Below are 24,894 nucleotides of genomic sequence, written 5' to 3'. Positions count from 1 at the left end.
TGATTACCCGACGCGCATCACTCGGTGACTCTTCGAAAACTCTCGACATACTCAAGAATAGTACAATGTCCTTCGAGAACCATAACTCTAAAGTGACTTATTCCGAAGGAAAATGAAAGCGCTATTAATTTTAGATTTTATTTTGGTTTTATCTGCCCATGAGCCTGAACACCCAACCGGTCATCTGAAACCTTTAGGTTCTCATCAGCCTCCTGTAGGCGTACTGGATAGCACTGACTTTGTTCCATCGTCTCGGGAATTCTTTGATCAAAATGTTCTTCCGGGAAAACCTGTGCTCTTTAAGGGAGCAGCGAAGAAAATGCCTGCTTTTTCAAAGTGGACAGATGAATATTTAAGGTAAGGTCAACATATGTGGTGGATAATAAATCTCATGGTCAGCATAATTGATAAAAATTCATTCAATCCACATCAAGTGAAATATTATTTTCTGAAATCAAGGAGTCAAGGAAACTTCTGCTAGTTTACAGGCGACCAGTTTCGAATTGTTTTTTTTTTTATTATTTTAACTTCGGAAAATTAACAGAGAGCAGAACTGCATATTTCGGGCTACCTGTTTTCAACATTTCTAGCAGGGCTGTCTATTTCCCTTCGACAAGTTTTAGCTTGTTTTCAATTGAAGTTGAAACACCTGTATCAGGTCAGACTCTGAATAAGAATTGAGGCAAGCCTTTTACGCTTAAGGATTTATCCATTATATTTTAAAACCATGAATTTTTAAATATCCTCCAGCATTTTTAGGCCAAGATAAGTTTACTTTTTCCTTTAAAACTTGATAAAAAACACGATAAGGGAGATAAGTGTATCACAAAAAGCAAAAGATATACAAACTAACTCGTGATACAAACTAACTCGTCACGAACAATTAACTATTAATGATTCACCTTTTCACGCAATTTTGTGAACAATTGAAAGTCTTTGAAGCAATCAATACATTATTTTGACCCTCTGACTTCTTGATGTAATTTTGTAGCTCCTAGGTAACAAATTGACTGTGTCTTGTTACTACCACTTATTTTGTTTTCTCGAATGACATGAAAATTATGAAATATTTGAAACTTGGAGACATTGAAGAGCAAAGCAAAGTAAAGTTATTTTGGTGAAGCTAATCATGGAATTAAAAAAAATTCCCCTTCAATGATATGTGAAATGGAGGGAGACATCCTGTCTCTCAAAATCCCAATTTTGTTAGTTATCTAAGTGTCAGTTCATTAAAAATATCATCTTCTTGGTAGTAACATGTCTCAATTTTTAAAGCCAAGCAAAATTTTGCTTTAGGAACTAGTTTCCCATCTCCAAAATTCTTTTAAAATTTCTGGAATTCCCTTTTTTTAAGGACAACAACCTCATTCTTTTGAATGACATTCTTTTTTTATATCACCTTCAACATAGTGAAAAATTTGGACAAGAGGGCATTGATGTTGAAGAAGGTAAAAAAGAAAACAGATCACTGGCAACATTTCATTTCAAGTTGCAAGACTTTATCAGTCGTTACAAGGATGAAGATATTTACTTGGTGGAAACTCTTCCAGCTAAGATGAGAGGTACAGTTTTAACCATTTTGAAAGTTTGACAGGCAGACGATAGTCTCGCTGTTAGGCCTTAATAGTTTCTCAGTTACCCAACACAACCTTCTCTTCCCCCCCCCCCCCTCCCAAGTTACCCTGTCCAAGCTACCTTTTCATTTATTTCTTTGAAAAAAATCAACCAACAATTCATATGAAAATGACAAAATAGTATTCTATACAATGCAGCAAAGTGAAATAGGCAGAACAGAAACATTTAGTTTGCCATCACAGACAAGGATTGGTGCTGGGTGAGAGGAACTGTGGGTATAGTTTTGAGATATGTATAGTAGGTTGTTGAAATGACAAAATTATTCTTGGTCAGCAACCATTTAGTAACTAGGTTTAGTTTAAAATAAGAAAAACATTTCAACTTTGTATGACCTATTGTTGTAAATCAGCCCATAGAGTGAGCAGCATTGTAATTAGTGGGGTATACATTCCCTTTGTTTCCACAAAGTGGTTTTGGATATTTTGTATCCAGCAGTGTTGCATTTATTTGGAGATGTGTATATTTGTATGATGTATCACGATATCAGTGAGCATAGTTGCTGCAGTAAAGTGGTGTGTGAGACTTGCTGACTTACAAACCTCTGTATTTACACTATATGTTGTATGCGTTTCATCAACTATTGCAGTTAAAATCTCATATTAGGGGGCAAGATAATGTGGGTGGGAAAGTTGTTCTGCCTCAAAAAGTATGGTGACTCTATCGAGTAGAAAACTTTTCTTATATGATTGTACACTTTGTGTTCCCTGAATGAGGCAAGATGGCTCATATTTATCCAATACATAAGCAGCCTATCTGTGGCAAGGGAGACTGGTGAGAAGACAACTGTCGCGACTCACAACTCTATATAAATGCTCTGTAAAGCTTCCTCAAAGGGAAAGGTTGTCTTGTGTCTCAACCCTTTAACTCCCAGATCAAATTTGTAATTCTCTTTACTGTCAACCATACAATTCTTATAATGTAAGTTCAGATAATTTTGTATTGGATCAACTAATTATCCCCAATTTGATATTTTTCTTTATTCTCTTCACTAATCTAGTTGATATTGTATTAGTATTGTAAGGAGAAATTCTGTCTTGGTCACTCATGGAAGTTAAAGGGTTGATGCAGTTGACCACAATTCCAAAGTGTTATAAATTGTTCTTTGTTTGAAAGTATATTTTGCTTATTTCTAAACTATTTGACCTCATTTTATGTGACTGGGCTAATGTTGGAGGAAATCTTTTTGAACTAGTTTCTATTGTTGTCAGTGATGATAATCTCCTATTTGATTTTTAGTAATAGTTTAATAAATACTTGGCAGCATATGCTCATAGACTCACTTACTTTTTCAGAGGAATATGCACTTTTGAAGAGTTTAAGTTGTGGAGGCTACACAAATGTGCTTCAAGATGCTGTTGTCTGGTTCAGCAGTGGTGGCACTAAATCCGTTCTCCATTACGATTCTGTGGATAACATCAACTGCCTCTTTGATGGAACAAAAGAACTGGTCATGATTAACAAGGTAGGCTTTGTGTAAGGGACTTATAGCCAGACAACCAGCCTCTCATTGGTGCTGTGGCATAAGGGGTTGGGCTTATTGTGTGCAAAGTAAGCCTACTGTTGGATTTGTTGGATTAGTGTCTTCTTGTAGACTTAAAGCTTTAATTCCCAGAATTGTTTAAAATTTACCTCCTCCCTATGGTATCAACATATTATCTAGCAATAAGTACTGAGAATACTCAAAATTATCAGGTAGAAGTTGTTATCTTGATCTGGTACCAACTTCCCTTAAACCAATATACAAGAAAATGTGAAGCAACAAGAGAAGACTGAATAAACAATCAGATCTTGGGATTGAAAGGGTTAAAAGTATTCGTCCATTTCTCAAATGCCTGAGAGTTAGTACCCATTGACTGTTGAAATGGTGGAAATTGTTTTTGTGTTTTTTTTTTATGGAATGTGTTTTGTTTTTTCAATGGGTGCTTTTTCTTCTGTTGTAGTCTCATCTTGAGCAAGCACATATTGACAAGGTCCATGGGGCATTTTCCACTGTTGACGTAGATCAAGTTGACATGTACAAATTCCCAGGATTACAGACAATCCCTTATTTTAAGGCTGTCATGGAACCAGGAGATTGTTTTTTTATCCCTGCAAGGTAATCTCACCCTCCTTATAAGTGGGCTGTCAGCAAATTTATCTTTGTTCATTTGCAAGATCAGCCAGTTAGATGCTGCTAGACTAGGATTTGGTCAAAATATGATAACCACAATTTAAATCACTTCAGATTGTTTATCATGCAATGGAAATATGATAATCCTTTGCCACAATTCCTGATTCATCCCCTATTTCAATGCCCTGAGATTTTTTTTATCTGAAAGGGAGAACACACTCATTAGTTTGCTCTTTCTCCTGTTACAGCATTTCTCAAGGAAAACCCTTGAGGTTTTTTTTTGTTTCTGGCTAGGACTCTAGTTAAAGTGATGAACTGCTTCAAAGTTGATTTAATTTGTTTACCAAATGACAAATCCTAGATGGGTTCATCAAGTACGCTCCTATGGAAAGCGAAATCTTGCTGTGAATATTTGGTGGGCCCATTTTGAAAAGTTTAACCAGTCAGATTGTGATGACAGTCCCTACAAAGACAAAGAGTTGATTCCTCTTCATCACTTTGAGTTCCATCCACAAGAAGCCCTCAGGTAGATGTAATTCTGAAAGTTGCATTCAGTAAAAAATATTTTAAGTCCAGCCTCACCATCGTCCTGCTTTGGACAAAATTGGCACAGAAGATAGGTGCTTTTTTAAGGGTGGGTTAGGGTGTGGGTCTTGTCAGTTGAAATATATAGTGTCTTGCTAGCATGAACAGAAAGCAAATTAAAGTCTATTTTTTGAGGTACCGGTATATGCATGCAAGTTCTACAATTTTGCATATTTTCAATGCCAAAAGGATTCGAAAAGTGTGGCAGTCACAGCTGATTGTAACCTGCTGTGAATTTTCTCCATCTCTGGAGTAAAGTCAGTTGTGGGTCACTTTAAATTAGAATTATAACCCAAGTGAATCCTGAAAACCCTCTCCTTCCAAAACCAGACCAAATGAAAAACCTTTGTGGTGAAATGTCTTTGCACTTACCCTAATTTTAACCCTTTAACCTGTAAGAGTAATTAGCATCTAATGTCTCCTTACAATATCACTCCTGAATCACAGGTCACAGGAATAAATGAAATGATCACCAACAAAATTACAGTAGCTTTTAATTGTTACACAAATTCTCCTTGTCAACACCTTAGGAAATGTATAGAGAACAGTGTGGAGAATATACATAATGATGTTAGGGTGTAAAGGATCAAGGCAGAGGCATGGGGCTTATTAAATTGGCTGGAGGCATGGGGCTTATTAAATTGGCTGGAGGCATGGGGCTTATTAAATTGGCTAGAGGCATGGGGCTTAATAAATTGGCTAGAGGCATGGGGCTCATTAAATTGGCTGGAGGCATGGGGCTTATTAAATTGGCTGGAGGCATGGGGCTTATTAAATTGGCTGGAAACATGATCTATCATCAGTAAGGGGAACATCAGGTTGGAGTAGTTGTCTAATAGATATTAAGTAGTCCAGCTATCTTTCAAACATCCACCAAAAGTATATGACTTACAGTTTCGTGTAATGGTTCAGTTTTTTTGCTTATTCTTTTAGTAATTATGCACTTTGCTTCATCACAGGCAAGCAACTTTGCAAAACATTGGAGAAACACCAGTAACCTTGGAGCGTTATTTAGAACTAATTCAGGTACTGAAAGGAAAAATCTCTTAAAAATTAAAAACATGCAGTGGAATGTGCTTGTGAAATCCAAGATCAGCCCAGCATATGCTTTTTATGCTAAAAGTAAGATTCCCTTGTCACCCAAGAGTTAAAGTAAGACATCAGGTGCCACTGAGTGTTGCTAGAGCACAGCCATGCTGTCATGTTCTGTTTCATACATTTCACTATTTATGAAGTGTGCCTTTAGCTAGAGGGTGTCTATCAAGGACGTTATTTTTTTTCTTTTAATGTTCTTTTAAATTTGGCTTAAATCAATTCATAATATGCTGATGGTCACTGATGGGAAACTGGCATTTTATTTTTAGGAGGATGCTAAAGAACTTGGGGATGAAGTATCAATTCTACCAAGAGAGACACTAGAGCAGGTAGTTAGAGGTCGCTTCTTCCTTCACTTAACCTAAATGCTCTGCATCACTTGGAAGAAAAAGGGCTGCCTTGTAGATTTTCATGCCCTCATTATCAATATCATTAATGTTATTTTGTCGTTTTTGTAGATGTTGTTTTGAATTTGTAGATGTTGTTTTTGTTTATGTTGTTTTTGTTTTTGCACTGATTTCACTAGAGGTGAGGAGAGGCAGCAATATTGATCAACATAATTTAAAACCTTCATTGTCATCATTCTTTTTATCAAGAACATTGTTTTTATTCCTACCATCATAATTTATTTTGCCTCTAAGGATTGAACCCTGTGATTTAACAATGAGGAAATATTGAGAAAGCACTGACAAATCTTATAACAATAAGTTCTTGGACTTTCATTATCATTATTTTGAGCAGATGCGAAGTTAAGAACGGGAGAAAAACTTCCTTTTTATCTTTTTTCATCCACTTCGTAAAATTCTGACTTCTTACTTTTCTTTTGTTTTTTATTTGTTATTTTGATTTTATGACAGAATTTTCACGAAATGGACTCGAATAAGGATGGTAAAGTATCCCCCGAGGAGATTCATGATATCAAATATGACGACATTGGGCGGCTGTTGACATACATTGACGATTACCAGGAGGAGGATTCGGAAGATGATAGTGCTGATGGAACAAAGGAACACGAATCTCAGTCTGAGGATAATAACAATCAGGAAATGTCTGATACTGAAAGTCAAAAGGATCGCCAGCATACGGAACTCTAAGTCATTGAATTTATTTATTTTACCCATCCTCTCCTCGTTTTTTTCAAGGAATGTTCGCTACTCACCCAGTCGCCCTGGAGTCGCCCTGGCAGCCAGGAGTGCTACGTGACATCGACGAGAACAACCAATACTCGCCAGCTAATTATTTCTTTTGAAAGGTATCCTCTAAATAAAAACAATTTATAATTCAAGTCTGGCAAACAATTAAATTAAATTATCATAAAAGTAGACTAAAATTTTTAATTAGTTAATGTTATTTCATTGAAAAAATATGCCTATTTTTCCAATCATATAAAGTAAAAATGGATTTAAATATTTAAAGTTAGCATATACTTTTTTCTACCCAGAGGCCAACTTCTTGCGTGAAAGAGTTTGTTGTAATTTATTTGTTTTAGGGTGGGACAAATTTTAAAACAGTCGCTCTGAGCTTTGTAAAAACGTTACAACAGTAACGTAAGAATAAAAAAAACGTTTAGAGCTGTTCTGATTTTTTTTTATCTCTTGTAGACTTCTCTTTTTGCTTATTATAATATACCAAACCAGTCAACAGCTGTTTTATTTCACACGTTCACTTGCCAGCTAAGAGGTTAACTGTAAGTGTCACTCACCTCCGCGCGGAGCAACATGTCTGTGGTGTGCAACTTACGGTAACTAAGCGAGTTTTGTTCTGCTCTCTGAATCAGATTTGATACATCCTGAAGCAATCGTGGTGCAGTGAATGCGCGCTACTTATTACATGTAACACGCCATCTGTCATAACGACGGTCATACTTGTGCAGACATATGACCACTGTGTTACACTTTGCTAACTTCAGAATACGATTATAATTGATTTTCTTGAAATGGTCACAAAGTTGTCCGTTGCAAGAACAATTTTTCAACCAAATGTAATATCTAAAGCGAAGAAGCTTTGAAAAGAGTTCTCGGATCCATAAGTGTGACGCTTTCGTCAGAAGTGTGCATGACGCAGAATGGTTTTCACTTATGGTGTGGGAAGTTGAAACTAGAGTTTTATGCCGACTGTCGCTCTATGTGGCTCTGCACCAGCGCATAGACTCGATAGATGTCGGAAGGTCTGAGGGTCGATCAACACAGCGGTCCAGCGTCTGTGCCAGTGCGAAAATAGGTGGCGTGCTTCCACGCTCATAAAAGCCACAAGCAACCATATGATGATGTTTTGGGAGCGTATAACTTTTTTGGTAAGGCTGTAAACAAAATGGTAAATCAGCAAGATACCTGTACTTGAGTAAGCTTTGTATTTGAAAACTTTTGTGTTTCCCTTATCCTTATTTTTGTTTCAATTTTCTTAGGCTTATTTTGGGAGACAGCGGTGATTTCTTGAGTTTCCCTTTGGAATTTCGCGCGGGAAGTTGGCGCGCATGCTTAACTTTTGACGGCTGTGTTCCTCGAATCGACCCTCAGACCTTCTCACATAGCGGCTTATATTCTGGTGCAAAGCTACGTAGGGCAACAGTCACCAAGAATTATAGTTTCACATAGTATGTTCATAGGTGAAACGCATTCTGCGTGGTGCCCACATCTGAAGTAATCATAAATATTGACCCGAAAACTTTTTTTTAAAGCTTCTTCTTTTTAGATATTACATCTGGGCTGGGTTGTCCGAAAGGCGTTTAAAGCTAATCAAGGATTAAAAGTTAACCTTAGCTACAATTTCTGAAGCGCGTGTAATCTGAGGTTTTGTTGGGGTTTATCTCGATAGAACTCGAAATTAACGGGAAAAATTAACAAAAACCCTTTGCAAAGCTCTAAAAAATTTTTTTAAATTTACATTGACCCGGGTAAGGTTATTCGTACTTTGAACAACCTGATCCTGGTCGAGTAAGTGTTCTCATAATTGGCAGCCCTCTGAGCAGACCATTTCAAGAAAAGGGGCTTCGAATCGTATTGCGGATCAACGGAGTTTGCGAAAATAAGTGTCCTCCTCAGTAGATTCCCAAACGCAGACAAGTGGCAACAAACCTTGAAGATATTATATTACATTTATTTTCGTAGGCATATAGTAAATTCTGGCAAAATATAAAAAAAAGAGTAAATATGTTTTTGTCCTCTTGCAATGCAAGACTCTCCTAAGTCTATGTCGATAACAATAAAAAATAACTTACATCCATAAAAAGGCTAAATACATTGAATTACATACGGTCGAAGTTTTGTGAACCTTAGAAGCTTCCTTGAGGCTATGATACAACCAGTGATAACCGAGAAGTTACGCTGGATTCTGTCTAGGAATCTAGGAAGGAGCGTTTGGCATTGTCTCTTGAAACGCGTATGCGTCTTAATATAAGAAGTTCATTTGAACAACGATATGTTTTACTTGACAACAGTCACTGTAGAACTGTGTGAGAGGCTTTCAACAAAAAGTTTAGCGAGGAATATTTGAGAGCTCTTAGTTTGCAGTTTTCATTCTCAATATCCTAAATATTTTCATTAGTAAATCACCTGATGTAAAAGTTATGCGCTGTAACTGTAGCAAAATGCAGAAAGCAGTACTTTATAAATTTTCACGGAAACTTGTTTTTTTGATATAGGAAAATTGTATTCAGCTGATCCAATGAGATCGGAAACTTCACCGTATCTCTTGCAATCATTCGTCGACCTCTTGGATAATTTACCCCATACAGGCAGCAATTGCATCATAACAATTTTTTTTATCAGTCAGTTTTCCTCACAAAACCGCGTGAATTCGTGATTTTTTTTGGTCGTTAATCCCATTTACCAATGTCGCCCTCGCACGAAACCAGGGCTTTATTGAGGGGAAGAGCTCTTTACCCTTCTCCACTTCGTCTTTATTTGCTCCAAGAGCTTAATTACAGATATCTTCTTTTCGTGGTTTCGGAGTTTTTTGTACTTAGGCGTTGTTATATTCAACGGATAATTATTCCTCAAGATGTCTACCAAATTTCTCAGACTGATGTAGTAGTTGCTTACGTCCTGTGACTTGGAGGGTTTCGCTATTGGACTCGCAGTGGCTATCAGTTTTGGTACCTCGTCTTTTGGCGGCAGCTTCCCTAAGAAATCAGGTCAAGGCAAAATACCTCAGTTTTTAACAATACAGACAATGCTAAACAACTATAAGGAAACAGACAACGCTTTTCAGAGAAGCCCTATAATTCAACAAAGCAGACGTACATTTAATAAGTTTGCAAACATGATTATCCATCCTCGGCCATCTTTGATCCATTTTGCCTCTAATGAGTTTCTCTACCTTATCGTACTATTCAAAACTTTCACTTCTTTATTGAAATACCCTGTAACAATGTTCATCGAATTTAGTGCAACTCTGTTGGAGAAATTATCAATTCCGTGTCGTACGTAATTCACTTTTCCTCGCTCTGTACTGAACTGGTCTGGGAAATTTGCGCCACCTTTTCAACCAATTAGATTTGAAAATAAAACCAGACGCTTTTCCCCGCGATCGAGGCAGTTTGCTTATTTTTAATTTGAGAAATTTTTGTGAAATTTGCCTTTGCTCTGATGAGCAGTTGTAATTATGGTATTTTGGTTTGGTTTGACGACACCCAAAGGAAAATCGCTCTTACATACTCTATGGTTGAAAATATCACAGTAAAATATTATTCACGTTACCTTTGCAATTTCCAAGATGTTTTATATCGATGAATATCTTTTGACTACACATGTCTTCTCGCAGTTTGCAGAAATTTTGATAAGTTACCCCATTTGAGCCACATATTATAGTCGGCATGGAAGTTCCTGACCCTGCACATTCAATCGGCTTGGACTCCTGACATTTACAAGTGACACATCGAGGTCGCCCTTGATGATCGAGTACGCACAGCTTGTTTCCACAGTTTATACTGTCACATGTAGCACTCGCTGTTAAAAACAGAACAAGAGTCTGATTATCTGACGTTCAGAAATATATGGGGGATATAAGACATGGTGCCAAGAAGATCTATATTTTAGTTGCAGGCTAAAAGGTCCGCGTCATGAAAATCTTTGATCGAGTTCTTAATAATGTTGCTGGGGAAGTGGGCGGGCAGGGAAGGGGGGAGAGGCTTGTTAGAGTTCGAGGTCACGGTCTTTCACAATACAAATCGACTGCTCCTTCGAGCTACCGCATGGCATGTCTTATTTATTCCATCTAATATCATGTAACGTCCCCTAAAATGAGCAATTGATAATTAAGTTGAAAAGAGTTAGCCGGAGCACCAAAAATAAACCAAATGCGTATGAAAACAGACACAAGGTGAGGTTTCGCTGATTGCAAGTGAGCACCGAAGGCCATCCGCGCGAGTTGGGTAAAAAGAGAAACAATGGAAGAGCACAACTAAGGAGCGTCAGTAACCAATACAATCGCAGGGCAATATCTGACACTCAAATGAAAAATTCACATTAAAGGAGAAAAGAGAACAGATGGATGGCTGTTCTTTACCATGACATCTTCCCTTGTACGCCACACCTATCGTCGTCCCTTTTTCGCAGGTCTTCTGTTTGAGATGACAATTGCTTTGGTACGTAATATTATCAGCCCCACAAACTTCTCCGCCGTGGTATGAACCACACGGATAATTGCACTTAATACAGAGCGCGCGCTCGTATTTGTCCAAAACACAAGTACGATTCTTTCGACAGGAAACGTTCCTACAGCCAGCTACGAGAAAAAAAGTAATGATTATAATATTTAGAAACATCATCATCATTTATCGTCGTCGTCGTCGTTACATTTTCCGTCGTCCCCGTTGTCGTTGTCTTTATCGTCATCGTCAACATCATTTCTATTACAATCGTCATTGTCATTACTATCGTCATTACTATCGTCATCGTTATCATCGTCGTTGTCATCGTCATTACCGTTGTCGTCGTCGTCATCATCATTGCCGTTGTCGTCATCATTATCATCGTCATCTTCATTATCTTCATCGTTATCGTCATCACAGTTATTTTCTTGTGAACTGTAAACTATATAAATTACATAAACCTCTTTCAATGGAGGTAACGTTTTTATCGTGTACTAACGAGGGATGCCTTGAGGCAGAATGTAGAGAGATAAAAGTTACGAGGACATCGCCCACAATGTTATTTATTTATTTTATTTTGCTACTTTCTCTATCTTGTGGCATACTTTTCATGCAAATTTATCATGTGCTGCACATTGAGGGAATGATAACTGCCACATAGCTCATGTAATGTGTAATTTAAAACAGACTGTAATTTGGCTAATATTTTTCAGCGAATTCTCGCAGCACATTTGTTACCTTTCATGGCAACATCTAATGCTGGACGTTTCCCTTACTTACTTTGGCACATCCCACGATATGCCACCTCAAGTTCAAGTCTTCCATTCTGACGGGCTTCCTTGAATGCGCACTCAGTTTTGTACGTACACAGATCTGTCGAACATACTGGACGCGGTTGGTTGGAACACGAACATTTCACCTTTCCGTTTGGCTTCACTCTACACTTCTTTCCTGTATCTGAAATCACAAATCATAAATCACATCACGCGGTAAAATTACGGCGATCATCTATCACCCGATAACCCCGCTTAATTTGGTTTGATTTAGCGACAGGGGAAGACGCATTAAGAAGATCAAAAGTTGAAACTGATAAACAGATACATTATTGATTTACTTACTTTTTCGCTCCATCATTTGCAAAGTGATTCTACCTGTTTTAACCCTTAATCTCTCAAAAGTGATTAAAATGTAATTTCTCCCTACAATATCCATATATTATCCAGCCAACAGGTTATGAGATTACTCGAACTCAATCAGGTTTAACTTGTTATCTTGATCTAACACCAAGTTCTCGTAACTTATTTACAAGGAAAACTATGTATCAGCTGGAGGGGAGAATTGACAACACATCTTGGGAATAAAAGAGTAAATAGGCGGCATGCGATGCACAGAAGTTACTGGAAAGATATAAAATGGAAGAATAATCCCATCTTGTTGTCTAATTGAATAGCTGCGTTAAAAGCGGCTGTCACTTCTACTAAAAACTTACCAACAGTTTTTCTACAAGATGCAAAACAGTTGTCGGCGCCAATAAATCTCAAACGTTCCATGTACAGTTTGTGATCCTTTGAACCTGGTGTCAGGTGTGAAATGTTGGTGATAATGTAATACGCATTTGGATAAGCCTCGCAGCAATTCACAGGGCTACTGAGGTTATGAGCAAGATGAACTGTGCAGCGGTTCTCTACCTCGATGCGTTTCGAAAAACAAAACATTGCACCTAAGAGAGAAACATATTGTAGTAGATTAGCAAAGAAGGGCCAGAAAACATCGAGGTTACACCATTCTTGATCTCACTTAAAATTGCTGTTATCAGGGTAAACTTTATTAAATCAAGCCGTTGGAATTAGGAGAAGCAGAGATAGCTATAGCGAAAGAATGAAGCACTCGCCTCTAATCTTCGCGGCTACGGTTGGATTCTTAGATCCTTTAAAAGTTTGCTGTTCATATATTTTTTCTTGTATATGAAATTGAGATAATGCGATACTTACAGACTTTACCTTGTAAAAAAAAAGGCTGATTGACTGAAAACAAGACCTGTGGATTCCGATTTGTACCCGCGAAGTCCTTTTTTGATGAATTTGAGCCCTCAATAAAGGTAGAATTAGAACCGAATGGGACAAAGTCAACCTATGATAGCGACTCACTCTCCATGCCTAACAAGAGAGTTCATGATCGCATTTACGTCTGTTAAAATCATGTTACCCGCCGCGCCAAGCATAAATGGGCTTGGCATTGTGCTTATTTACATGCTTAGGAATTCGATGCAAAACGCAATTAAGCAACTATGTGGAGTGCACTGATTTTCTCCGCACACGAAGATGTGTAAATGGATTAAACAGTTGAACTCAATTGAGAGAACTAATGAGTTGCAATGAACGGCGGTAACTAGAAAGTCGATAAAAGTACCTTCATCATGGATCGTGTTTTTTTCAATAGTAACATTTTTTTTCGAAAAAAAAACCAACAACAAAGAAACCGAACGGTAAATCATAACAGAAACTCTGCCACGAACATGAATAGTTGCCCATTAAATTGCCCTTTCTCGTTACCCTTGTACCTCGACCCCACCCCCCACCCCGGCCAAAAAGAGATCAAAGAGGTTAGTGCGATGATGTCGTTGGCAAATTGCTGATTGCCAATGAAGGAAACATGACCGGATACCGCCAGAAGAGAGCACAGCTAGCTAAGTGCTAAACACGACCACAGGATATTTGTGTTTTCATTTGATATATTTTTCCATTGATTTCTGGCAGGATAATCCAACAGACACAAGGTATAATTTACTTAAACAATAAATCGTTGAGGAGCGGCCGGGAATTTGCTTTCTACAGCGAGAAGTGTCATTGATTGAGTGGCTTCCGTTTTTTACACTTCAAAACAACATACGCAGACCTTCTGTTTGTTCAATCGCACAGATTTTACGAATTTTTTTAAATTCAAAACGTCTTCAAACATGAATAAAGACATACAGCTTAAAAGATGGTTTTCCCGCTGAAGATATAACAAGTTGTAAGCCATTTAAGAGTGGAACTAAAGATCATTGCGTAAGATACAAACAATGGGAGACGGAAAAAAAAAATTTCGAACACCGCCCTCAGATAAGAGATGGGTTTCCGCGCAATCAGTGGATATCATTGTTGAGTTATTTTAGTGTCTCTGGTGGGTCTTAGCCACCCACCCGCATCCGACATATTTAGATCCTAGACTAAACATGCACTTCATTTTTCCATCGAAAACAACGCATTGTTTTTCTTGTCCTGTTTGTCTTCTCCTGATATATATATTTTTCGACCAACTTACTTAACCATCTTGAAGAAAAGCCGCTTTCCAATCAGCCCGCGAGTTGCTGCCAGAATTATTTGAATGAGTTCTGATTGAAAAACACGTTATTTCCTATTTCATATATTGCAATATTCAAAGGGAAAATGCTTAAGAAAATGGATATTCTCTTAAACGGACACTGAAAAGTACGTTTATCAGCTTCGAAAGTGTTTACACATCAAATGAAATTTATTGAATGGGCTCGTCTAAGTCTTATCTGCTCACTCAAAGCTTTTTAATCAACTATTCTACTGTTGCAGTCAACAACTACTTTTCTTTGTTGATTCAATTAAAAGTCTGGAAATCACCGCAAAAAGTAAACGTAAGCATGTTGGTTGTTTTTATTGTATCGCAGCCAAAGAAGAGGACGATGTACATTAACGCGCAGTTTTAAGGAGCTGTCATGACGTTTTCATTTCAAAACTTCTCCTCTTTGCATCATTTTGTCTAATTAAACTTTTACTTCCAAAAATAATATCAAGAACGCAATTTATTGCAGCGCCCGACTATACGCTTCATGCAACTTCTTCGTTCGTCGTTAACAACTTCGTAAATAAAGTTGAAGTCTTTGCCGCGGACACTCAAGCTGCGTTCCTGTAGAGAATGTGATCTCGTGTGAAAAAAAAAGTTCAAGAACTTGAAACAAACTCCCACGGAGAAAGCTGTTTAATCATCGACTATATGATACACCCAATAGATTTTCCTTGTTTAACCTTTTAACATGAAAAGTTTTACTCATGTATTAAGAAATTTTGCCCTCTCGCACAGGTGTTCGTTCAAAGATGACGCATACGGTTCTTCCCGGAATTAAAACTTCATATTCATGTGTAGTGTTTGATCCTTTTGAGTTGCTTGAAAACGCATCCAGAGGGATTACAACTCAACTAAAATAGATAAACTTGATAAAATAAAGGAGGAGAGTGGGCATAAAATAAATGAATAAGAAATGTATACCACAGCAATCTGCACAGTATCAATCCATTTCTGTGTCTATCTGTACTCGGTTGGATTTGAGATTAAACCTTTTTTGAGCCTCCAGCTACAGACGAAGTGTCACTGATCAGGCCGGTTACAGAACCAAAAAGGCCTGTGTTCTTTCCGCTGATCTCCGCAACAAGGTCTTATGAGTGCAGAGCAAGCTCTCGAAGGCAATTTAGTGGATATTTGCCCAGGATTTCGTCCGTCACCATGATGGTTTGAGAACTCTTCACGGGAAACATTTGAAAGTCTAAGATCTCGTGATTTTTGCCAAATTTTTAGAGCAGACATTAAACAGATAGGAACACCTGTGGGCTTGCCGTGCAGACAAAATTTTTCTGTATCACTGATTGGGAAGAAGACTAGGCATACAGTCCCTTGACAACGAAGATTGTCCACGTCATACCTACATACTTTGTTCAGCAATCCTCTTTTTCACTCATCGTGAAAATTGACAAATGAAGGCGAAATTTGCAAGTTTACCGAGTGAATCTTCAAAAGCCCTTGTCATTTATTTGTATGGAATAGGATTAACGAAATGGTAACTTCTCACGAGGCAAAAAACAAGGTATTAGATTTAAAAACAATTACAGTCATTCGCCCATCGGCTATTCCTTGCATAACTAAAAACAACGAAAATCTGTCGGGCAAATCGACTACTGAGCAAAAAAAGGCGAACACACACGCACGCAGAGAAAAAACTAAAAAAAAGAAAGACATTAACTTCTTTCACGTACCATTTGCTGCATGGGCAAAGACGAGTAGAATGCTGATGAGCTGAACGACGCCCGCCAAGGTAGTAGATCTCTGCGCCATCGCTAGTCACTTCAGATACGAACACACGCACCGACTGTGGAACACTTTTACACGTGTGTTTATATGCCGCTTGCATGCAGGGATTGGGAATTTATTTAGCCATCAAACCTGTCTCTTGATCTGACATTTAGACAGGAAGTTATACTGAATTCGGAAATGATCACTTCTTCCGACTCCAGCTGAGCAAAATAAAGCAGCAGCTGGGAAATAAGGAAACTTCTCGCAGTTTCTTGAATCCTTAGCATTTTGTTTACAAACATGACTTTACATGAGTGAAGAGGACATTTTCTGTTGTTGTTTTGATAAGTCTATAATTAGAGATGTAGAAGCCTAAGCGGTCTATTTTTACACCAGTCGATTCACACTTTTATAAAACTGTAGAACTCGTAATCTTATTCAAATAGACAGAGCGGTTGAAGAGACCTGAATCCTGAATGGCGAGACAGATTTCGCAACTGTGTGTTGTTCTTGGAAACCACTTTTTCGTCAGTTTCCTCTCCTAATTGTCAATTTGTTACAAGGAAAGATTGATCGATAACGTTTACATTGCGGTAAGGAAGGCAATCAGTGAAATTCATCAAAGTCGGATTCGTTGGAGGCATCATGTTCCTAATTGAAACTTCAAATAAAAGCTAGTATATAAAACTGTCATAGTCGCCGTTGATCGTAAACGTGGTGCAGTCTTCAAAAGCTTGCATGGGCAAAACTATCCTTATACAAGCACATTTAAGGTGCGTAAAAATTATAATAGTGATAAATAGTCGGCGAACGTACGGCCACTTTGTAAATCAAGAACTAATGATTGACAACGCTATCGATAAGAAGCGGTGATATGTTATCGTGGTTATATTGAGTTCAAACAATTAAAGATTAGCGAAGGATCCGAATTGGAAGGATTCTAAACTTGGATGTAGGTAAGTTAGTGTGTCTTCCATCGTACGACAACTTCTGATCCAGAATTCAAAATTCGGCACGTCGTGTGTAGTTAAATCAAACATTTATTTCCCGGAGAAACTATTTTTGTTGGGCGGGGGTCACGATCTGGCACCACAGCTGGGATTTGCAGTATCACACTGAGATTTCAGTTTATAATTGACGTTCCTGTCTGCCTTAACAGATTTTGGGGGACCGAGATATGGGAAGGATCTAGTGAATTTTCTTGAACTCTGATGATCTTATTTGCGGTACGTGGGCAGATGGATTATTGAAAACAGGCTCTAGCACTCTTGACATGGATCGGTGAAGAAAAAGCAACCTCACTGTTGGAAAGACCGCCTAAAAATCACTTAAATGACCAAGTTTGACAGCGATCTGTTGATCAGTACCATTCCACGATTTCGTGAATGTTCATGGAGTTATTAACGTTTGTCAAAGGGCGCTGGGGAGAAGGGAGAGGGGGGTGGGGGTGAAGCCAAGTTTGTATCTGCATCAGTGGGATTCTTCTCTGTCTAAATCGAATCCTGGCTCAGCAAAACCAATAATAGGTGCTTCCGATCGTCGTCAATTCGCCTACGTAGAAAAGGCGCTTAGCTGCTTAGAGATTGTTCGTGAAATTAACAGTGAGCTATGGACGAACTGCGCTGTAGAGGAAGCCAAAAGTTGAAATATCTCAAATTATTTGGCTATGATGATTATGATGCATTTAAAATTCCAGCACGCGAAGGAAACAAAGGCCCAAAAGGCGTTGTAAGTTAAAATGACTGCAATGTGGCAATTGACATTCAAGTTCATTCTGTAATAAATCCAGCTTTTTAAAACAACCAACAGATCAATGGATCCGGTTGATATCGGGCCAAAAGTTTTCCAACTTTAATTGAAATCGTGCACTAAAAGAAGTGTCAATTTCCGGGGGAAATCACATTCAAGACGTGGGTTTTGCGTCACCGCACGCAGATTGCTTGATCAATTACATTTTAATTTAGAGAACACTTAACATTCAATCCAGAATCTGTCAAAAGTTCTGAGTTTTCCAAAGTGATAGCGGATATCATTTATAGATTTTTAAAAACCAGTTTACAATCGTGCAGCTTATCCGCCTGAAAGTCACTCTGATTTATACCTCGAGCTCTCTAAATAGATAAAAAATTCTCGACCAAACTTCAAAGCCTTGTTTTTGTGAACTCTTTTCTTTGAATTATTTCCGGAGAAATTTTCTCGAAATGGCTGAATCATGCCGTTTCTTGTACAACAAGAGGGCGACATAAATTTAAGATGAAAACGTTTTTTTCCACGTAGCAACAATTTGACATCAGGAAGAAGGAGTGGTCACCACTCACGCGACCTTAACCTTACTTTGTTTTTAAGTTACCGGCTTGTAATACTACCAGATGTTCCACGAGAATCGTTTTTTTTTTATACAATTCAAAAGATAAACGCACATATTCCTGGGAGGTCATACAAGGATCTGAACGGAACGCGAATAGTTTAATAATTTTGAAAGATAACACATAACCTCAGTATGTAAGTTATGTCAGGATTAGAGAGATTAATTCCCCTTTTTTATAGTTGGGAAACTTGCATGAGAAAAGTGAGTTTGATATCATCTTCCACCGTGTGAGTAACAGAAGATGTAATATTTTGCTGTTTGAAAGAGCAGTGCTCTGAGATTCATTAAGGAAACACATTTTGAACACGGATTATTCACTGAACTAAGTCGGTTCAGATGAAAAATTTCAATAAAGAGGAATAAATACTCAGCAGTAATAGGAAAATGGCTGAAAGCTGTATCATTCTACATTTTTGTAGTTTTATTTTCTCATCTACGAAATGAAAAACACATACACTTAGCAGAAGATTGTCTTTAAATCCTACCTCTGGTTGAGGGCAACACTATCAAAGTACAGAACATCAACAGCGCAATGAAAGTGATAAATTCCGTGGTTCTTGGACCCATTGTCGTTGAGTTGGTGTGTCAGATTCGATTCTGTCCCTGCAATAAAAATCTAAAGTTATTCATATGCAATGATATAAGTTACAAATATCGATTGCAGCATGAATTGGATTTCAGCGTGCTATTATTTAAGAATATTTTCTCTGCCAAAAGAGTTATATCACGATCTCTTCCCTTCAGGGCTCATTAAAATCCTCGTGCAAGAGTGGCTTTAGTTTGTGCAACTGATTAAGACAATTCATTAAGACCCATAGACTGGAAATGCTCAGGTTTGGCTCGAGTCTTTTGACATGGAAATCTGGGAACAATGGCAAAAATAAACTGGGATTTTTAAAACTAGGAGCTATATCTGATTGGAATTCTCCTCCTGGCCTTGTCCGGTTATAGCAATTACAACGTTCAAGTTTATACATAACATAGATTCAAAGTAAAATGAAATGGTATTGTAAAAAACCGGACGAAAATTAACAGACTTATGGCATTATTTGAGATCAAACTCAGCCTCGAAAGTTTCTCTGCAGCTCTGACGGACATTTGCACACCTCTTTCTACGTTTGATGTAAAGGATGTGTCATATGTGCATATAAGACAAACGTATTTTTCGCGTGACAACAGCCTCTCTCTCTCACTATATATATATATATGCAATTTCTCGTGTTCATAAAGAGTACTTTTCCACCCAAGTGACGCGTTTTTCATGATTCAAGTGTCACAATCATGTCGCATTTTCATCGAAATAAACCAGCCCTAAGCTTCGTCTTAACGACTCCAACAGATCTTTGTCCATGGATGGCTTTTTTAATTCGTCGAATATGATTATTTTAAAACGAAACGTTGTAACATATTCCAATGCCCCTGGGGGATAAATTCATGCTGTGAATGATCTGACTGGCCGGCAAGTTCAAACAGAGTTTTGGCAGCCATTTTGCATAAGATTCATCTGTGATGACAAATTTTTCCATTCAGTGAAGGCTCCACAAGCGGATTTCAGGAAAGATTTAGTTTACCTGTGGATTCCCCTGATTTTGATGAATAATTGAAAATTGATTGAACTTCAGTGGATCGGTATACAACACCACAAAGTGGCCCGACTGACTGCTTAACAAGCAAGCAGCCATGATCAGTTTCAGGGGATTGCATCACGTCCGTATGTGACCTTGGACCGACTTGGGTTTCTCGAAGGTCGTGGTATCTTAATAGACCCGTACAGCTGTTCTGCTTTCATTCAAAAAAAGGGTTTGAATCGTTTTGAAAATTATAACATCAAACTATTCGCTTAAGAAACAAATGGACCGGTAAGGGTGCAAGAAACTGCCACTCAATTATTTAAATTTTTGATTTTAAAGAAAGGCTTCAGGCCCGTTTAGCTACCGAAACTTTCAAGAACTGGGACCCTGAAATCTGACATCTCAAAGTTTGATGCAAGAAGAGGCGTGGGCGTTACTATTTCTTCCCTCCAGAGAACAAAGTGCAAATTTGAATAAATTGAAGATACCTATTCCATTTTGGATCATAATGACACTGCAGACCTCTCAAAGTATAATGTCATTACTCTACGGTTTGAACTTATTTAATGAGCTGTTAACCTTTAATTTGATTTTATCAATCTCTTCACTTTTTGCTTGCCCCCTTAAACTTTTTTTCAATTACGTAAGTACTTAAGTTGGCGTAAGTCACCTAGTTAATCCATTGTCACCGTAAAGCTTGAGGTTTTGTTTTATTATTTTTCCACATCATGCGAGGCATTTCTATCGACAAAGATTGAACCGAAACTAATTTGATTTGTCAGGGCAGATTAGCCAAAACTAAGTATCATCTGTGAAGTATTTTTCCACACAAGAACTTCCAAATAAATAACGTGACAACAACCCGTCTGAGTATGTAAGTTATGCTCTTCAAAGGCGCACTGATTTAATGCAAACATATAAGCTATACGGGATGAAAGCAGAATCGTCAATCATAAATTCTAGCATTTAAATCCGAAGGAGTTGTGAATTTTCGTGTTATAAACGAGATATAGTTAAAATCATGAATATCGAAAAAAGATTGCCAATGAATTATGAATCCCTGAGCTAATTGATGGCAGGAGTTACGAGTCTCAAAGGTCAAATGGTTCCCCTGCTAACCCTGAAATTTACGAGGGAGAAGATTTTGTTCAGTTCTAAGTTCTTTAAGGTTTAGCGTCTTTACGAGCCGAGCTATTACACAACTACAGTGACTGTTTGGAAACAACTGCTATCTTTTGGAAAATAAGAAGCTTTTTCTTCTTATTTGTTGGGAACTTTACATTCTGACTGTAGGAATGCTATTCATTGGAGTTCTTCGAGGAAAACGGTGGCTACTTTCAACAAGTATCGTAAACGGACATGAAGAAAATAATCTCTCAAATGACCACGCCTGCTTGAACTCGGGGGGCTCTGATGAAGGACTTACGCTCGAAACGTTAGTTTTAGAAACTCTTTACGGTGGCTAATTTACATTATCAACTCTGGTTATAAAATCAAATCATCTTGTTCAATTTGTTATACTCCCCCACCAACGCAGCACCACAGTTCCTTTAGAAACTTACCTCCTATAGGGAACTTCAGGGAAAACCACAAATGGGATAGCAACAAGAAATTTGGAAGCAAAAGGCTTGATGCGAGGAACAGGAACTCTGTGCGCGCTTTTTAAAACTACCTACGTTCCTTAGCCATCCTATACAAAACAACAATGTGAAATCGCCTGAATTTTGCGTTGTCTAGAAACGAGAAGACTAATGAGGAGTTAGCCAAGTTTGTTAGGACTTCTGTTTAACGTAAGTTCTTTTTTTCTCTTAATAACTCTAAACAACCCTGGGTTAATAATGTACTGACGAAAAAAATTGGCAACAACTTGTTCAAGCGCACAATCCTTAAAAAATATATTCAATGCGTAATTTGCACAAACTCTTTTTCTCCTACCTTCTTTAGTTTGCTTTGACTGAGTGTTGCTCCTGAACGCCAACTTTCGTGATCTTTCTTTGGATAATGTTACGAGCTAAGTTGAGCATTTCTTTTTATAACAAAGAATGTTCTAATCTTTGTTGAGAAAGGTGTCGTATTTCAGACCCTGCCTCATATAATGTCCACTTTCCACGGTCCCCAGAGTGACTAATTTGGTAATGACGCGCAGGCATTCTTTTCCATGAACCGCGTATCATTCAACATATTGACGATAAGATTTAAAAGGAATTCTTGATTCTTTCCTTTTTTACATTCGAAATCAGGTGTTCGCCAAAGAGCGTGTCGGATCACCGGCTGGTAATCCATTCTGTACACTCCATTACGCACACTGTTCGTGCGCACGCGATGCCAGCCTGCGTTTCCCGCGCTTTTCGCGGACTATTCAGCGCATGTTTGTTTTTGCATTTGTGCTGAAATCTCCTATTCAATATTAAAATTTTTATCTTGGTGGATGTTCATGAGTAAATATTATTTTGCGTGAGCTATGAGCAGGGTAGGAACTGATGTCAAGGTCATCGCTTGCCCTAGTTGTTTTGGCTGTGTTTTTATTTTCAAGCTGTGTGTGTTCACTTTGACCTGCAAGAGCAAGCTTATATCGGCACGCGATGTAATTTTATTCTTTTCAGATTTTAAAGTTCAATTTTGTCGGCCACATTTGTGGTGATAACAGACACTTTGCGGCTTCCCTGAAAAATAAAAGACTCAGAGATGCCTTCAGCGAGATAAGGATCTTCTCAACAGGTTCAAAGAGTCAAACACTTACTGTTATTTGTAGTGGACTAAGCGCACATTTTGGCTGACGGCCATCTTCCCACTTGTGAGAGGCTGTAAATAATTCATGTGTGTTCTATCAGTTTTCGAGCAGAAGTCAGTGCGGAGAGCCAATTTCGTTGTAGAGTTTACAAGGTGTTTTTTCTCGGTATGAAACGATGATCATGTTAGAGTAAATTAGACAACGAACGACAACAACAAATTAAAGTTGGTGACCGTCGCAGTTAGTGGGTTCCTAATCCGCTCACTAAATCCGGCCTTTCTCTGAACTTCCCTCAACTTGTGGAGCGGGTCAACCACATTTTGTTTCCCTAGTCATGGCTTTTGCTCTTTTAGGTCCTACTACGTGATGGATAATACCTGTTATTGCGGAACTCACGCTCAGCGCGTCAAATAAACCTGCGGACTGACCATCAAGGACCTTGCTATTTTAGTCATTAAGAGCGACACTCCAGACGAACGTCGTTCAGAGATTAGAGAAAAAGATAAAAGTTCTAAATTAATCAGACCTCCACTGGTGCAGCTCCGCGGCGTCAAGAGACTCAAGATTAAAAGGGTGTCTCTACTCTGAGTTCGAAATTCAAAAGATTTAGGCTTCTAAACATCATACTGTGGGGCTAGCTTTTGTATACTAATACTCCATCTTTTATTCATAAAGTTGTTTGGAAATCTGTCGACCCAGATGAACCATGGGCATACTTTACCTCGTTTTGCTTCTTTTGGAAAGTTCTGGTGTGTCATATCCAATATTCTCTGGTCTTGGATTGGAAATTTCCAGAACCAAGGAGACATTTGAATTGTCTAGCACACTGAACTAGTGTCTATAATTTCGTAAGCATTTTATTTCTGTTGACCCCTGTAAAATTGCACAAAGGAGTTGATTGAAGGACCGGTCAGTGTTTGATGAATGAGTACCACCTCCGAAATTCGTCGGTGTCGAGTTTAGGCTTTGTGAATAACTGGCATTTTCTTTTCGGTTATTCCTTTTCTTTTGCGAGTGTTTTTTCCCAATTTTTTTTCGCAAAAAGATGCCGTGAGCATATATCAATTGAGGTATTTTTGTAGCAAATGATATCTGACATTGATTATTCTTCAATTCTGAGAAAAACATCGATTGACCCGTTCAATCTGAGAACGTGGGTTATTTGAGAAAAAGGGAGCAGCACTTGTCGATTATCAATGGGTTCTCTTACATAATATTGCACACTCCCACAGTATCGAAGTGTTTACAACAGCTACGTCGGACTCGGCTTTGTTTGAACTACTTCGCGCTTCACAAACAGAGACCAAGAAAAAAACAAAGCAATTCTGTATATATGTTCATCTAGAGCTTTTACCGACACATGGCAAACATTTTTGCCATGGACACTAAAAATAAATAAACAGAGTCAAGAAAGACAAATAACAATCTGACGGTTGCCCAATTGCGCTTATTGTACGTGAAAAACAAAAGCGTGCCATTAGGCTGATTGTTCTTAACTAAACTTGCCATAGTTGCTTTTATTCTAACAGAAAAGTTATCTACGCAGCTCAGTGATTTTACACGAAGAAAGATATTCGACTATGCTGATTTTTGATCGATGGAAAAATTAAAATTGAACCAAAGAAACCTTGTAAAGCAACTGATTTTGAACTGCATGCAAAAATGTAACAGATAATCATAAAAACATCAAATTAACTGCATGAATGAAATGTCAGCTCTTAATAAGGTGATGAAGCCCAAACATAGTTGTGTTGTTCTAGTTAAAGCAAAATTTAACACTTTAATTAGCTTTCAGTAAATTTTACTTTTAAAATTCCTGAGTTATTCAAGCACGCGGTTTAGAAAAAGGCTTTTCCAGCCTTCTACACGTCACTGGCCACGTTATCTTTCGAGAGGCGTGAAGTCATGAATATGTCGTAGCACACAATTAAAAATACGTTAAGAAACAACCGATTTCTTTGTTTTCAACCCCAGCAATTGAATTTAATTACCTGTACTCACTTCTAAAACTTCTCTTCAGTCTCGGAAAATGACTTGGTTTTATCACTCTTAGGGGGGAAAACTTGCTTCCTCTTGGTTAGCCTTGCTGACTGTACGAATGAACAGATCACGAATTCTGCTCGGCTTTTTTAG

At 38.0% G+C, this 24,894-nt stretch overlaps 2 protein-coding genes across 8 annotated transcripts; one reads left to right on the top strand and one right to left on the bottom strand.

Annotated features, from left to right (window-relative positions):
• The first annotated feature begins 24 nt into the window (after nucleotides 1–24).
• Nucleotides 25–8,520, top strand: LOC131784538 (bifunctional peptidase and arginyl-hydroxylase JMJD5-like). Its single transcript, XM_059101357.2, has 8 exons — nucleotides 25–357; nucleotides 1,411–1,562; nucleotides 2,928–3,097; nucleotides 3,576–3,730; nucleotides 4,107–4,271; nucleotides 5,290–5,356; nucleotides 5,695–5,754; nucleotides 6,283–8,520. The coding sequence occupies exons 1-8, from the start codon at nucleotides 113–115 to the stop codon at nucleotides 6,517–6,519; spliced, it is 1,251 nt and encodes a 416-aa protein (XP_058957340.2). The 5' UTR covers nucleotides 25–112; the 3' UTR covers nucleotides 6,520–8,520.
• Nucleotides 8,501–24,894, bottom strand: LOC131784491 (follistatin-A). 7 transcript variants are annotated; one of them, XM_059101317.2, is made up of 8 exons: nucleotides 24,763–24,857; nucleotides 22,771–22,832; nucleotides 18,945–19,062; nucleotides 12,505–12,735; nucleotides 11,796–11,972; nucleotides 10,931–11,149; nucleotides 10,123–10,371; nucleotides 8,501–9,545 (listed from the first exon to the last, which is right to left on the bottom strand). In XM_059101317.2, exons 3-8 carry the CDS (start codon nucleotides 19,024–19,026, stop codon nucleotides 9,283–9,285), a joined length of 1,221 nt encoding a protein of 406 aa, XP_058957300.1. In that variant the 5' UTR covers nucleotides 19,027–19,062; nucleotides 22,771–22,832; nucleotides 24,763–24,857; the 3' UTR covers nucleotides 8,501–9,282. The 7 variants fall into 7 exon arrangements, with proteins under 7 accessions (XP_058957300.1, XP_066022192.1, XP_058957289.1 ...); XM_066166095.1 differs by having other exon boundaries at nucleotides 24,753–24,814; XM_059101306.2 differs by lacking the exon at nucleotides 22,771–22,832 and having other exon boundaries at nucleotides 24,763–24,894.

This window comes from Pocillopora verrucosa, chromosome 4 (assembly GCF_036669915.1).
Source record: "Pocillopora verrucosa isolate sample1 chromosome 4, ASM3666991v2, whole genome shotgun sequence".
Taxonomy (NCBI): domain Eukaryota; kingdom Metazoa; phylum Cnidaria; class Anthozoa; order Scleractinia; family Pocilloporidae; genus Pocillopora; species Pocillopora verrucosa.
This window is presented reverse-complemented; position numbering and strand designations above follow the sequence as displayed.

Excerpts from the sequence above, each read along its gene's own strand:
- LOC131784538 (XM_059101357.2), top strand. The coding sequence starts at position 113 with ATGAAAGCGCTATTAATTTTAGATTTTATTTTGGTTTTATCTGCCCAT. Across the intron at positions 358-1,410 it reads TGGACAGATGAATATTTAAG|TGAAAAATTTGGACAAGAGG; the intron begins GTAAGGTCAACA and ends CCTTCAACATAG. Across the intron at positions 4,272-5,289 it reads CATCCACAAGAAGCCCTCAG|GCAAGCAACTTTGCAAAACA; the intron begins GTAGATGTAATT and ends GCTTCATCACAG.
- LOC131784491 (XM_059101306.2), bottom strand. The coding sequence starts at position 19,026 with ATGGGTCCAAGAACCACGGAATTTATCACTTTCATTGCGCTGTTGATG. Across the intron at positions 10,372-10,930 it reads GTACAAGGGAAGATGTCATG|CGAGTGCTACATGTGACAGT; the intron begins GTAAAGAACAGC and ends TGTTTTTAACAG. Across the intron at positions 9,546-10,122 it reads ACATCTTGGAAATTGCAAAG|GGAAGCTGCCGCCAAAAGAC; the intron begins GTAACGTGAATA and ends CTGATTTCTTAG.